Genomic DNA, 16,000 nt, shown 5'->3' with positions numbered 1-16,000 from the left:
CTGGATATATGTATTCACATGACAAGTTAGTATAATTTTTGTTTAATAATACTTCACTAGACACCGAATTAGAAAATTTTTATAAAAAAAAAATAGAAACACGATGAAAAATGGTGTATTTCTCTATTTAAAATTGGTTTGACGGCATTAGATGTACTAACGAGTGATCATTAGGGAAAAAATATTTTTAAGCATAAGGGAGATTGTTAGATTAAATGGTTGAGTATATTTTTGTTCCTTGAAATATGAAGGAATAAATGAATTTCAAATACTAGCAAAAGGTCAAAAGAAGAAGAAGAAATAAGTTTTATGTTTTACTAAGAAAGTGTGACTTTGACTAAACAAAAATATCTTATGCTCCAAGTATATCTCCCCAAGGCTCAAGGTCGCATTCGCATAGATAAACTGAAAAAATATAAAAGCGCCATCATCATCAAAATCTGGAAGTACATCAAGAAAAGCAAAAGTTTCAGCTCCATTTTCAACTGTAGTTTCATCTTGGATTCTTCAATCATGCATCATCAAGGTAAACTAAAACCCAAAAAAAAAAAAAAAAAAAAACTTCTTGCTCCATCTCCCATACGTGTCCTTGTGTTGCTTACTACATTTGGTACGATTTTATTCCTTCAGATGGCTATGGAAAAGTTGTTCTTGCCCATTTCCTGGCTGCAACCGCCATTGGACTCATCTCAGCTGCAACCTTGTATTTTAGGCGAAGAAAGTCAAAATCTTCATCCTCCGAAGATCATCACCTGAATAAATTTCTTGCTCCATTTCTAGACAAAACTGAGTCCGGCCGTGTTGGAAAGCTTGAAAAATTTTCAGATTATGTTGGTATGCACCCTTTTCTTTAAAGAATTCGTCAGCGCTTTTCTTTTTTTGGGTTTTTTTTTTAAAAAAAAAAAAAAAAACTTTTTTGAGGTATGGTTTGCAGCTAGGCAAATTGGGTTTAAAGATGGAAGTGAATGCCCTCGGTTGAGCAAGTTGGCTTATCAGTACTTGAAAAGATCCAACGGTTGTCATGATAGGATTTATGAGTATTTTGCTAATGAAGCAGATGCAGATTCTTTGTATGTCAAGTTGGTCGAAGAATTTGAGAGGTGCATTCTTTCTTATTTTGCATTTTACTGGAGTCATGCTTCATTCATGATCACTCAGGTACCTTTATATACTATTTGTTATATATATATATATATAGTTTCTGGAAAGGCTGGAATCAACCCATAATCTTAATTCATTTGAGATTCAGTTAATTGATTTTGAAGTTTATAAATGATGTAATTTTGTTTTGTGTAGGTATTAAGTGTGGATTCTGAGCAGAAAAAGCTCAAGGACTTTGTGATGGCTGCAACAAGGTGACCTTTTGCACTCTTGTCGGCTGTTTTCGTCGGTAGTGACGTTATAAGATACAAATAATATTTATCATCTAAAGGGTAAGGAGTAGCATAAATAATTAAGCAGCCAGCTAAGAGAATAGGACTGATATTGATATTCTATGACTTAGCATCAAGAACTAATCATAATTAGTCATGGGGTGGCAAGAAAAAGTCAGCTGATCCACTAGGATCGAAGCCAAAGGGCGGATTTACACTGGGGGCATGGCCGCCCGTTGCCTCCCTTAAATTTCTATAATACCCATAAAAATTTGATATTATTTTAAGTGTACCTCCTGAAGTTTTGTATATCCATTGATTTATATGCTCGTAAAGTTGTCTTTGATTTTATCTGTTGTTACGGCTACCATAAAAAGGGTTTTTTCAGTTATGAATATAGCGAAGAATCGGTTACGAACTAGAATGGAAGACGCTTGGATGAATAATTGTTTAATTACTTATATTGAGAAAAATATATTTCGTGAAATTTAAAATGAAAAAATTGTAAACCGTTATCAAAATATGAAAACTCGTTGTGGGTAATTGTAAATGGTTTAGTTTGTTTTTTGAAATAAAATTATTATTACATTAATAATTTTGAGTTTGTCTTTTTATATTTTTCATGGACTATATGTATCATTTGTAGTTGTTGGTGAATATTTTTTTTTTCTTAATAAATTAGAAAAAGAGTAGGCAAAAAATTTTAAAGTTGTTTTTGGCTGGCTGAAAATTTTTTCTGACTCCGCCACTGATTGAAGCTGATGCGCTAAATGACCATTCATTCTTCTCTCACACGTAATTTACTCCAGATACCCCACCAGGGCATAACAGGCCTGACACTGGTTGTGTTGTCGAAATTATTTCATGCTACTCTCCCCCGTCAGTTCTAAACCAACACTAGACAATTGACTGGAAACATATAATCTCCATAGTTAACAAAATAGTACTGCTACCTTTGGTAAGAAATGATGAATCCAGAGGGCTAAGTCTCAGAACCATTGACTTGTTTCAGACCATGTTTGGCACAATTTCATGGTACTAATTCTTCTGCTGCCTTTGCAAAAGGAAATGCGAGTCTGGAGTTGCTTCAGCAATAATTGAGAACCCTTTTGTATTAAGCTTATTTGCCTTTATCTTCAAGGCTAACTAGTAACTAAGAAATGCATGTGTGGAATGTAGACTGCTGAGAAATGCAAGATTGAGGATGATTTGACCTTAGTACTTCAGGAGGGATTTATCTAATTTGAGTTGTCAGATTTATCAAGTAACATAAGAGGGATTTTAGGTTGGAGAAATTTAGGAGTGCATCTCTATGGTTTGTCCCAAACTAAGCTCTTTTCGACGTATTAGCTATTCATCTGTTCCATTTCAGGAACCACTGTTGGTCATTTTTGACACATCAACTTCCGTTTAATAGAGTTCTTAAATTGAAGTAAAGACTGAATCCTATGCTTGAGAATGGAACATAACCTTATGGTCAATGGTTATAGGGCTTTGTTCCTTATCTTGGAATGAACGATAGATGTTGAAGCCTTCATCCTTAGCCTTGAATTTTTATTTTTATTTTTTTTAAAAGAAAAACGGCAAGCCTTAATTCTTGCTTTGGTCAGTCTAACCTGTCTAGTAATCAGATTTAGAAAAAGAATTAAGTGAAGGGAAAAACAAAGGACTCGCTGCATTGATCTACCTTGTATGGTTTTATCTTTCTAGATATAAACAGAATCTAGGAATGCCAAAATTCATGCTTGTGCCTGCCTCTAAAAATGTAAATACTAGAAAAGGAATTTTAGAAAAAGCAAGGAACCTTTCGTTGGATGATGGACAAGTCCTACTTTTGATTTTTTTTTTCCTCTGCCAGTAGCATGGCCCCTATACCCAGAAGGACAAAAACTTAGAATTTTTTTGCTTAGGCCATGGAAACATTAAAAGTTTGATGGTTACATTGATTATTAGATGCACTTCCCACACAAGGACTGAAGATAAACCAGTGCACTGCATTAGTACTTAAAGCTTCATGGTCCCTATTACAATGCAGTTTTTTTCAGATGGATTACTCTTGTTTCAGCTATTGCTTCTTCTTTTTTTTTTTTGGGGGGTAGAAAGCAGAGATTTGAAAAGGTCACCAGGGACCTGAAGGTGGCGAGAGTTTTCTCTACGCTGGTGGAGGAGATGAAAGCAATTGGACAGACAAATGGGGAACCAAAATGTACAGAAGTCATGGTTCCCGTAGCTCACAGTGAAAGAAGTCCAGTACTTCTCTTTATGGGTGGTGGAATGGGAGCTGGCAAGAGCACCGTCCTGAAACAGATTCTCAAAGAGTATTACCACATGCCTTTTGATTGCTTATTATAGGAAAAGAAGCTACAAGTGCTGCAATGATATAAACAGCAGGAAGATGTTTGCAGGGTTCAGTTTACAGTACTTTGAAGCAATTTTAATAATTGGAACTTATGAATAACTTTTATATTGGAAATCTTATCCACAAAATTGAATGGAATTTATTGATGACATCAATCACATCATGGGGAAGATAAGTAGCATTTTGGATTCGGTCCCTAAGCTGATACCATATCCATTAATATCTACTTGTATTGCTGTTTTGGCAGATCATTTTGGTCTGGAGCTGCAGCAAATGCAGTGGTGGTAGAGGCAGATGCTTTCAAGGAGACAGATGTCATCTATAAAGCACTTAGTTCCAGAGGTCACCATGATATGCTTCAAACTGCTGAATTGGTAATTTTTTCTGCATTCAATGATGAAAATCTATCTACACACAACATTGATCAAATACTTGAATTTGTTTATCCCTTGATTCTGTCCTTATATTCTGATTAAGTCACTGAATAATTTTTTTCTCAATGCTTGATCTTACCCAAAAAAGAGCTCTAGCAGATGAGTTTTCGGTCCTTTCTCCGAGTAGTACCATAATATAATGATCCTTTATTGTCTTCTTGATTTCTGTTTAGAAAGTTAATTGTCTCCGATAAATGTTAATTTCCACGACAAGAAGCCAATCTGCATTGCAGCATTGACTATTTCATGCATAAAATCCTTTAGCAAAGTAGTGTAAGAATTGATTCATCAAAGTTGTTATACTCCTCAAACAGGTGCATCAATCTTCTACTGATGCTGCATCTTCCCTCCTAGTAACTGCCCTTAATGAAGGGCGTGACGTGATAATGGATGGTACCCTATCATGGGAGCCCTTTGTGGAACAGACAATTGCAATGGTTCGAAATGTTCATAAACATCGCTACCGCATGGGAGTGGGGTACAAGGTTGCAGATGATGGTACAGTCACCGAAAATTATTGGGAACAGATTGAGGAACAAGGAGAAGTAGCTCAGATCAGGAAACCATACAGAATAGAGTTGGTTGGAGTTGTTTGTGATGCTTATCTAGCTGTTGTAAGGGGCATCAGGTATTGGCCCGATTTCCATATACATGCTTGCTTATTATTATTTTCATCTATGATAATGAAATGTTCCAAAGAATCAAAACTTGACGTTGTAAATTGTACTCTACATCCCAGTCTACCAGTGGTTCTGTATTGGCCTGAAATTATTTCTTGTGGAGTCCATGTAATTTGCGCTTGAGTTGTTACAGGAGAGCAGTACAGACAGGAAGGGCAGTGAGGGTAAAGCCACAGCTGAAATCACACAAGAGATTCGCAAATGCCTTTCCTAGATACTGCCCGCTGGTGGATAATGCAAGGCTCTATTGCACAAATGATACAAGTGGACATCCCAAGGTAAAGTTTATGCTGATCAAACCATCTTTGCATCCACCAGAGAGAATAAGAATGAAATCAGGAGAGCAATTCGTAGAACAAGAGCCACTCCACTAGTCGAGGAGCTTTCTTTCTCTTCTTTAGTCAAATGCGAATTTTATATATATCACCGGATTTCGTTCAGTACCCTGTGGCATGTAAGCTTGGCAGCTGTTATTTGTGGAATTCAGACTCCTGTTGGATCACTAAATTCATAAATCCTGATTCAAAACGATGAAGGACGACGTTGATCGTGGAGTCGAAACTTGTACCACTCGCTCACTTGACAATCTTTGTGAATGCAGTTAATAGCATGGAAAGATGGAGATAGCAAACTTTTGATAGACCCTGAAGACATCAATTGTCTGAAGGTGGTTGGCAGCCTGAATGATGAAGCAGAGTCCATATATGAGCTTCACAAAGAATCTGACCCGATCTTGAAGCCAGGCTCAATTTGGAATGACGTAGTTTTGTTGCCCAGAAGGAAAACTATCAACCAGGAGCTGAGAACTGTCATTGCCAAAATCGAAGTTCCAGCAATATAGACTCTCTTCTCTGGGTCGTCGTAAGTTCGATGGCTTGTTACAGATCAAGAAGAAGCTGTGGTTAAAATATTCTCCACCATCATCACTTTGTAACAAGCTTTTCTCGGCACTGGTGGAATGCTGCAAGTCTTGTACAAAGGCCATCATGGTAATGCTGAAGATAAAATTCATAATTTGTTGGTGTCTGGTTTTCTCTTTAGGAAAAACAACCAAAAAGTACCATTTTTAACTTGTATGCAAATAAAAAAAAAATAGTAGCATTTTGCAAATTAAACAAGATGTTAAGATTCACAAATTCACAAACATAATAGTCAATCACCCAAACTTCAACCAAAACACAAGATGAACTGATAATTATGGATTAGTACTATAATTTGAGTCAAACTGCCCTTGATTGCAAAACCTACTAAGAAGTCCAACCACAACCTAAATGGTACTTAAAACAGAACGCTAAAATAAGAAATAGTAACAACGATATTCCTCCCAAACCCCCAACCATCTATGAATTTACACATTTACTCCTTAATCCCTCCAGACCCCAACTCGCACAACTCATTTCTTAAGCTTCTTCGCCGGCGACTTGAGGCTCTTAGGCTTCTTCACCGGCGTTTTCTTCACCGCCTTCTTCACCGGAGCTTTCTTGACGGGAGTTTTCTTGACTTTCGCTGACACTGCAGCAACCACCTTCGGCTTCTTCTTCTCCACATTAGCAGTTCTCTTCCTCTTGGTACCCGCCGCCTCTTTCTTTGGAGCAACAGCCTTCTTCGGCTTCTTCTCCCCGGCCGCAGCAGCAGTAGTAGGCTTCACAGGAGCAGCGAGCTTGAACGAATTCTTCACCTTAATCAGTTTTCCCGACGCCAAAAGCTTTTTCAACTGAACCGACAAAAGCTTCTTGAAATTCGGCGGCAAATCCTTCTGCTTCTCTTCAATAAACTTCGCAATTGCATACGGACTCGACCCGGTTCTCTCCTTCAACGCAATAATCGCCTCCTTAATCATCTGAAAACCGCAGACAAAAATAAAAAACCAATTAACAATAGAGCAAAAATACGATAATCCGATCAGATTACAAAAATTTCAATATTATATACCTCAAAGTAAGTAGGATAAGATCGAACTTTCTTCGCAGCAGGAGCTTTTTTGGCTTTGACAGCAGCGGCACTTTTAGTCGCCCGAGATTTTGCCGGTTTGCCGGCTGCTGCGGTTTTGGATGGAGGCGCCATGAATGAAAAATTGAAAATTGGAATTTAGATTAAGACAGAGGGAAAATGAAAAGGAGAAGTTACTGATTTTTTTTTAAAATTTGTGGAAAGGGTATTTATAGAGGGAAATGGAGGAATGTGATTGGTGGAAAATATGTGAAACGGGATTGTGATCTGAAGTTGTTAGAGTTTTAAATCTATACTGTTGGATTGGAACCTTATCGACGGTTGATAATGGGTGTTGAGGGAATGACGCGGATTGAGGTGTAATTGGGGACGATGGTGGGTGCTTCCTCGAGGGTTATACGGTTTTGTGCTTTTGCGGATGAGTCTTTATGTAGATTACTTGGGCTTTAATTGATGAAAATTTGTTACATCAGGGTGATTTTGTAGGTCATTGGGTAGGAAATTTCAAAGGAGTATTTGTATGGTTTTTTTGGTTAAGGGATGTTAAAGAATTTTGGTCCAATTGTTAAATTGGAATTATAATCATGTGTTTTTTTTTTTAGCTCAACCTTAAAGGTGCTAATTTGAAGGTTAATTGTTAACGTACATCAATAAATTAATGTGTTTAGATCGGAGATTATTTGAAATATTACTTGAAATAATTACTATAACATTTTTAATAATGTGATGCACATGAAATAAAATAATGAAATGATAAAAAATTATATTGAAAAATGTATTTGTAATACAAATAAATAACTTTATGTAAATAATTCATATCCAAACACGCGTACAAAAACTCCTTTTAGTACATAAGTGAAAAGTAGTGGAATAAGTGATTCGCATTTTCATTAGCTAGTTAATTTGATAAGTTACATATTAGGTTTCAATTAAAAACCTTTAAAACTTTAACTAGTGCTTGGCGCGCACTCTATTATTATCTAGAAGTAGTTTTTTACCTAGTTTTTTTAATAAATTTTTTAACAACTTTAACAATAGTAATTTTAAAAAATTTCTCAAAATTTTAAAATACACAGTTCAAATATCTAAAAACATATAAAAAATTATCCCTTCTTTCCTTTCTTCCTCTTCCGCCCCCACCTTAACCTACCACCAACTCTGCCTCCTACCAACACCGATTGGCACCTCTTCCGACATTGGCCACCTCTTCCGACACCAACAGAAGCGTTGGCTATCTCTTTTTTTTTCTTTTACTCTTTTTCTTTTCTTTCTCTCCCTTCCTTCCTCCTCCCTCTCTCTCCTCCTATCCATCTTTCTCCCTCCCGTCACACTCCCTCTCCCGCCCTGGCACGATCTGGTCGCATGACCGGATTGCACAAAAGATGACAAAAGGAGAAAGAAAAAAGGAAAAAAAATTCCTGCTGCTGTCGGTACTGGTCACCAGCGAAAGTTCAAACACCAATACCTGGCAGTAATATGAGGGAGTAACATCAGTGGTAAAGGTGAGGAAGAATAAGAGGAGAGGAAAGAAAAGAAAATATAAGGAAAAAAAGGAAAGGAAAAAGAAAAAGAATGACAAAATAAAGTTTTACATTCTAAAATTTTTTTCTACAAATCTATAGTAAAATTTTAGACAAACATTCAAAAAACTCATTCGTCAAATGGGTCTCATTCTTTTTAATTTCTACCCAATTGCTAACTAGTGTAAGGCCTAATTGTCATTTTCTAAAAGAAGTTTGCCATTATCATTCGCCACACTCCATGAGTGTATTTAAAAGCGTGTACGATAGTATATCTAAAGTTGAAAACTGAACTAAACTACTCAAGAACTCGATTTTGTAAGAATTCGTTTAAATTTGGTTTACCAACTAAGTTTGAACAGTATTTTATATTTGATAATATTCAAACTTGATTCGATAAATAAATAAAGAAAATTGAAAAAAAAAATCAAACTCATTAAAATAATCAAAAAATTTTGAACACTAAGGTATTCAATTTCATTAGATTCATTTACAACCCTAAATATATAGTTAATGTACACTACGATTGAAAACTATTTATCTACCATTTGCTGTATAAGTATGATTTTGTATAAATGGCTATTGTGGCTCTCCCTTCTTTATAAACAAAAAAGCAAAGCTTATCTTCAGCTGCATAAGCAAACTCTAAACAACCAAAAAACATCTATATGCTCGACTTGTGAATTAACAAAGAGAACATTGCAATCATCACGCTTATGTTATTTTGCAAAGATCATAAACCATTTTGCATACATAGGACTAGAGGAAGTGTGTTTAGTGCCTGTAATTAAAAAGAATTTTTTAGTGGTTGAAGTGAATATTATTTCCATATTAATCAAGAAGTTATTTTTTTATCAAGAACCTATCAGTATATATCATCCATATTATTGCAAGGTGAGTTGAATAAAAATAAAAGTAGGATAACAACGCATATTAAGTAATATTAATAAAATTATTGTAGATAATAATGCATATTAACCGAATCCTACTTAATATGAGTAGAAGGAAATGCATGGATAATGGAATAGTGAATAAAGATAAGAGTAGGATAACAATGCATATTAAATAATATTAATAAAATTATTGTAGATAATAATGCATATTAACCGAATCCTACTTAATATGAGTAGAAGGAAATTCATGGATAATGGAATAGTTTAGAGGGCATTAAACCTAATCCTAGAAGCCGAAAAGGGACCAAACGGAAGAATGTGAAAGAGGAGATATCGGAACAATCATAATCGATACTTAGACATTAAATCATCAACATACCTATGTTTTTGGTTGTTTAATTGAGATGTAAATAGTGGTATATTGCTAGTGTGGAAGCTGTTTCAAAGACAAGGGCTTCAAACATGGGAACTCATGCATTGGTGTTATTATGAGTTGTTTCACATAATTGAATGAATAGCTGCAAGTCTCTTTATTTTAATTGCACTATGACACCATTTCAGTAAATTACACTGATACATGTGCTTATATAAGTTGTACCCAATGCACTAACGATTGCAAAATAATCCTTCAGTCAAAAAATACCCAGATGTCTTTATACTATATAAGAATGAGTTTTGGTCAAATTTGTCAAATGCTACTGTATGATAACATCTAACAATCATTTCATTTGGTGCAATAGCTAATAAATTAAGTAGGTAAAGATTTTACAAAATATTAGAAATTGAAGTTATTAACTTGTATAAATTAAGATCCATTTTTAACTATTTTGGGAGCTTTGTTTTTGTTAAAATTGTAATAAAGTATTTACAAAGATCTTCAAAAGATAAGAATATGCTTGTTCGTATAATTTTTCGGTAGTACTAAATTTGTTGTAGTTTCAGTCAATTGGTGATAAAATAACTTCAACTTCAATCGAATTTTGGAACTATTTATCTGGCATAATTTGTGGTGTAATACTAATAAAGTATGTATCCAAATTTAGGTTGAATTCTAATGCTTTATGAAGGAAGTCAGGAATGAAAGCTTTAATGAATTCTATTCAACCACTATGGATTACTCAATTACCACAAGTTTAGCAAAATATAAGAGAAAATAAACATATTATCAAACATAAGTTTAAGACAAGTCATAAGTTTCATAGCAGAAGATTAAACTACCAAAATCAATTATCACATGATCACATAGATGAATCAACTTTATCACCATAGCAAATCAGCAGTACAAAGGTCAAACTACCACCAAATGAATCAAGTATTCCCAGAAATCAGACAATCATATATATAACCAAATATATAAATGAACGAGCTCTGTCACCAAACTAAATCAGTATCACTAAGTACACACTAACACCAAAATCAATTCCAAAACTAACTACATGTATATCAAAATAATTTAAAAGATTCAGCAAAAATGATAAAATTTTGGTTACCTTATTCCAAATATTCACTACAAAACATTTTCTCACACACGTGAAGCTGACATTGTTAATGCATTAGTATGACCTAATTAAATATATTAACATGTGCATAGAAGTTAAACATATATCACAAGTTATTTGCAAATTATGACAAATTTCAATGCAAAAAAATACAACTTCAACATACCTTGGCTTGGAGATTCCGATTAGAAGATGTAAGTATGTAACATTCTTCCTATGAATCCTGTTCCTACCACAAATACAAGCAATGCAAAAAAAAAAAAAATACAATTCAAGAAACTAAAAGTCAATTGATTGTTATGATTTGTCTTCAAATGGATGAGAGATGATTCCAAACAACAATACCTTTGTTGAGCAAATTCAAAAACTGAGAAAAGGGGATGAACAGATGTTCAACACTTGATACTTTAAATTTTTCAATAATTAGCATTAATTTTGTCTTAACCATCCCGGTCCTAGAATGGTTGGAAACGATAAAGATCGTAAGCCAAAATACATGAAATTGAAGCAGCAGAATTTGAATAGTAACACTTATCTAGCTAACTTCTGCCAATTATCCCTAATGATTGTGCCTAATAAATCATTTGCAATAAACCCATGCAATGAATGGAATTTAGCAAGCCGAGAAGTCTAATCAGTTATATCAAACCATGTTCTCCAACCTTTAATTTGCAACTCACCATCTTTATGTAATTACACCAAGACAAAAGCTATTATGAGTTGTACTAACGGTTAAAAAAAGCAGTACAACAAACTCGCATTCCCAAAATACCTTTCCCTTATTATTTCCTTTCACTAATTACCTACTAAATCATATTCTCCCCAATTTAATTAGAGACTAAGGACGTTTAACTAATTACAGCCACACAAAGGCTATTATCACTTGTACCCACAGATAAAAAGATAACCAAAATAATCATACATTTCCAAAATACCCATAAAAGGACACAACACCATTTTTGGAAATGTATGACAAAAGAATTCATCATAAATTGTACTCTACCTACAATACAAACTTTAAATGTATAACATGAGGGCATCTCTGTAAACATATCCAAACACATGCTGTCATGAGTTGTACAAAAAACTTTAAAAAAGTAACACATTATTTCATATTTTCAAAATATCCCTACCCATGCGGTTAAAATTCAAAGCTCCATTTGACCAAAACTCATGATATATATATATATATATATATATATATATATATATATAATAAAGTCGTATTTTCATTCTTATCCCTTCATGTTTTTACTTTCCTACGTGACTTAACGAGACGACAAGTAGTTTCCTACGTGGCTTGCTCTTTTTTTGTTTAGATATATATATCAATTCTTATATCCTATAAGAATTCTTAATATTATATGATTCTTATTTCCTACCAAAAAATGGAACTGAAAAATAATGCGATATAAATAAAAGAGGCATAAATATCTCTATTAGATATATCTCCAAATTCATGCCAATAATTTGTGTACTGCATAGGGAACCGAAGTAAATAAGAATTGTTATCACTAGAAAAAGTAGAAAAGTAATTAATTTCAAAAGAAACCATTAATAACAGAAGTCAATATCTGATGTTGGAAATAAGATTCTTAATAAATTTTATTATTAAGTGTGTTATCAAGATATAGTGCATAGCATGAAATTTTTGGAAAAGAAAAAGTTAATTGAATCCAATTAACTATATATATTTGACCTGTACGGTCAAATATAAATTCTTATTTGAGCACGGGTTTGTAAATTCCTATAAATCCGTTTATTATTAATCAAAATATGCAGGTTATACTCATTGTTAGGTTATAGGATTCACAATACATCTCTACTCAGATGGTGGGGAGTATTTAGTGTGAGAGTCCACACCATAGGAGTCCATGCGCTTTAAGAACTCGATATAATTAAGGTGGTCTTTCAAAGTATGTAAAATCCGTCTTGAGAGCGCACTTTTATTTTCTATAAGAATTCTTAATATTAGAGGATTCTTATTTTTTACCCAAAGCTTCGTACTTTAAACAACTTAAATCAAGATAAACCTACATTTAATGTTCTTACCAATATCTTTTTATATTCTTATCAATTCTTATTTCTTATGCCTACACTGCATATAGCCTCTAATATATTGATTTCAAGTATCAAATTCATGGTTAGGTATTTTCAGTGCAAGCGGTTGGCACATTGAAACATCGATTTTGTATTTCCACTCCTCTTGATTATCAGGTACATTTTCTTTCAATACATATTTTTTTAAAAAAAAGACATGTTAATCTTCAATTGTAAAAGTTTAATAATATGTCTTGAATTTTGTTTATTTATTTATTTTTATTTTCTACTTGTTTTTTATGAACACATAGGATTAGTAATAAATATTGAATTAGTAACAAATTTCTCTTATATTTCACATATTATATCTCATATAATATTTTTACTTTTAATTTTGATAAATTATTATCAAATTGGTGGAACCGACAACCAATACCAATTTGAAGCATTTTCTTCTCAAATCTCTTTTTTTTTTTTTTTTTTTTAGTATAAGCGGGAAGACTCGAATCCGAGACCTCTCGCTTATACTCCCTCCTCCCATACCACTCAACCCATCCCTCCTCCCCTTCTTCTCAAATCTCAATTAGTATAACAGATGATTCTAATCAACAACACTTCAATACATTTCATATAAATCATTCATCAGAAGGTTCAACAAAAACCACTGAGGAAGGAAATCCTCATAAAAAGATTTGCATGAGAAGGTAGATTTAATATACTATTTTACTTTATTAAATTATAATCTTTATGTGTTGTTATACACAATCTTGAATGCGATAAATTATTTCTTTTTTATACTTAGTTATCCTGCTTTGCTATCACGCAGTGATAATGGAAAATTAATAAATGCTGATTTGCACGGACAAATTGAGGAGAATGTTCAAACAGAAGAAAAACAAAAACAAGTTTTTGAAGAGTAGAATATTATTTGATACTATTTACTGCACTTTTTATTTATTTTCAAGTTTTTGAATGTTATGATATTGTCGAATGTTATTTTTCAATTTTTAAATTATTATTTACTGAATTAGATGTTCAAATTTATATTATAAGAATACTTTATATTACAATGCGCATATAGTAATATACTTAAGAAAGGTTATAGTAAAATATATATTAAGTTTGTATTTCATATCGACATTTTTATAAAATAGACTAAATAATTTATTATTTTTCGAAAATTCCCGTTCAACAAACAGGTACAAAACTGGTTATTATAGAGTATAAGGATACATAGGATATTGTTTAGTTAGGGATAGCGCTATTTATGCAATTGTAAGAATAATTTTACCATAAATTAATTATGTAGATAACATTGATGTAACGTTGAATGAGTGAATGAGATTGATTGTGTGACACAATTTTCAATGAGTAACAAAGTTTGTTATATTTTTACCTTATTATTTTACTATTTACATTTATTACTTTAATGTCCACATGCATTATATGAATCTAGTAAGTGATAATAAGTGATTCTCTAACTGATTTGTCCGTTTATAGACAAAGTTATAGCATTTTTTTAAAATAGCCCTAAAAACACCTAATTTACATGGATCCAATAATATCTATAATAACAACGTGTATTGTGACGACCCCACCTCCCCCTAAGGCGTACCAAAGGGTTCGGCGGAGCGCCTGCCCAGCTCTCGCCAGGACTCACTCACTATCTCAATCGAGTCATGTACACACATCCATGAACCATAAATAATATCCGCAATTCAAGCTTATAATTTACATTGATAGAAATCGAGGTACAAAGCCTCAATACACCAAACTAGTTCAAAACCTATACAATCCAAGTACAACATGTTCCATTCGAGGAATAGCGCGAGTACAAGACCAAAAGTCAAAAGTCAAAACAAAAGGCTACGCTAGTTTTTTACAAGTCTCACGCGTCACTCGTACCCCCTGTAAGGAAAACAAATAGCGTGGTATGAGCTAAAAGCCCAGTGAGGTTCCAAATAGCAAATTGACCATTATTTATAAGTACAAGTTTTCGATATAGCAAAGTAACGAGTACGAAGAGTTCATAAATGTGAGCAATAACACGTCAAGTAGCAATCTTAAAATGAGCGAGTGTAGAAGTTTTTCAAAAGAAATAATAATCCAATAAACAATAATCACTCCAAAGTATAAGGATACGGATGGCTCTCAGGAGCCAAATTCCCATTGCATTACCAGAAGCTTGATCACGTAGTAGTTGACACTCCGTCAACTTTCAAGTAAGTAACCAATCCAGTAGAACACCACTTACACGACTCTCCGTCCACCGTTCAAACCCCCAGCTGGGCCTAAAATCCTCAAGAAAGATGGGTGGTAATACTCGAGTATACCGATTAGTCGAGGAGATATCACTCCACTCGACAATACAAGAGACCCAGGGTTCGTTATCCAATCGACCAAGCCCTTGCCGGCTCGACTAGAGTAACTCGCCACAGGGTTTCTGGAATTCCAGGGAGTGCGCGCATCATAACAAGTATGTCAAGTCAATTGCAACCATAAACAAGTGTATATCATGTAAGGGCAAGTGCGATAAAGTACACTCTTGCCCTAACAATTCACGTATATAACAGGTAATCATATTGGTCACATATCAAGTTCAAGTATCAAGTTCAATTCGGTATTTGAAAGCACTCACCAAAAGATATAGTGCTTTCACTGGTCACTTTCAGGTTATACTCTGGGTTCGGAGTTCAAAATCTGCGATAAAACTTAGTTTGAGAACTTTGAAACATGACTAGAATTCGAAACTTATACGTTTCGTTCAATAAGAATCAAGAAATGGAAATTCACTTGGAGAATACTCGTGAAATACTCGCTCACTTTTTAAATGATAAAACTTTGTAACATTTATACTTGAAATGGTCATGCGAGTCGAAAGTACAAGGAAAACGTACTTTGAGCAATCATTATTTCATTTCTCAAGGGTACAAGTTCGGCCAAGTCCTTATTTATATATCTTGGGACAAGAAGACTTAAGTACCCTAGACGGTTCAAGCAATAATCACTCTTAACCCTTACTCAAGTTGCAAGTAGTTCTCTAGTCTTCGAGCGTAAATTTGGGCAGCATGCCCTTTGTGTTTACCTAATTTTCCAGCCTTTTAGGCTTCATTGTTTTCTCAACAACAACCCAACATCACACATAAAACAATTCAAGCCAAGAGTCGTTCCCTAGGCTCACAATATCATAACAACAAGAATTGCATCAAGTACAAGTGCAGAAATTCAATGTGGCACAAGACAGATTTGACG

General features: G+C 33.9%; 2 protein-coding genes across 4 annotated transcripts; one reads left to right on the top strand and one right to left on the bottom strand.

Moving 5' to 3' along the window:
* The first annotated feature begins 278 nt into the window (after positions 1–278).
* LOC140037554 (calmodulin calcium-dependent NAD kinase-like) lies at positions 279–5,860 on the top strand. Of its 3 annotated transcripts, XM_072081931.1 has the most exons (9): positions 284–526; positions 631–834; positions 935–1,158; positions 1,297–1,355; positions 3,473–3,691; positions 3,980–4,106; positions 4,481–4,794; positions 4,980–5,124; positions 5,448–5,860. In XM_072081931.1, exons 1-9 carry the CDS (start codon positions 355–357, stop codon positions 5,685–5,687), a joined length of 1,704 nt encoding a protein of 567 aa, XP_071938032.1. In that variant the 5' UTR covers positions 284–354; the 3' UTR covers positions 5,688–5,860. The 3 variants fall into 3 exon arrangements, with proteins under 3 accessions (XP_071938034.1, XP_071938032.1, XP_071938033.1); XM_072081933.1 differs by lacking the exon at positions 5,448–5,860 and having other exon boundaries at positions 279–526; positions 4,906–5,102; XM_072081932.1 differs by lacking the exon at positions 3,473–3,691 and having other exon boundaries at positions 288–526.
* A 152-nt stretch (positions 5,861–6,012) lies between these two features.
* On the bottom strand, positions 6,013–6,983 carry LOC140037555 (uncharacterized). Its single transcript, XM_072081934.1, has 2 exons — positions 6,779–6,983; positions 6,013–6,686 (listed from the first exon to the last, which is right to left on the bottom strand). The coding sequence occupies exons 1-2, from the start codon at positions 6,908–6,910 to the stop codon at positions 6,240–6,242; spliced, it is 579 nt and encodes a 192-aa protein (XP_071938035.1). The 5' UTR covers positions 6,911–6,983; the 3' UTR covers positions 6,013–6,239.
* Between the last annotated feature and the right edge of the window lie 9,017 nt (positions 6,984–16,000).

Source organism: Coffea arabica, chromosome 3c, assembly GCF_036785885.1.
Source record: "Coffea arabica cultivar ET-39 chromosome 3c, Coffea Arabica ET-39 HiFi, whole genome shotgun sequence".
NCBI lineage: Eukaryota > Viridiplantae > Streptophyta > Magnoliopsida > Gentianales > Rubiaceae > Coffea > Coffea arabica.
Note: the sequence above shows the minus strand (reverse complement) of the source record. Positions and strands in the feature narration are given on the sequence as shown.

Excerpts from the sequence above, each read along its gene's own strand:
- LOC140037554 (XM_072081931.1), top strand. The coding sequence starts at position 355 with ATGCTCCAAGTATATCTCCCCAAGGCTCAAGGTCGCATTCGCATAGAT. Across the intron at positions 1,356-3,472 it reads TTTGTGATGGCTGCAACAAG|AAAGCAGAGATTTGAAAAGG; the intron begins GTGACCTTTTGC and ends TTTGGGGGGTAG. Across the intron at positions 4,795-4,979 it reads GCTGTTGTAAGGGGCATCAG|GAGAGCAGTACAGACAGGAA; the intron begins GTATTGGCCCGA and ends GAGTTGTTACAG.
- LOC140037555 (XM_072081934.1), bottom strand. The coding sequence starts at position 6,910 with ATGGCGCCTCCATCCAAAACCGCAGCAGCCGGCAAACCGGCAAAATCT. Across the intron at positions 6,687-6,778 it reads CTTATCCTACTTACTTTGAG|ATGATTAAGGAGGCGATTAT; the intron begins GTATATAATATT and ends TGCGGTTTTCAG.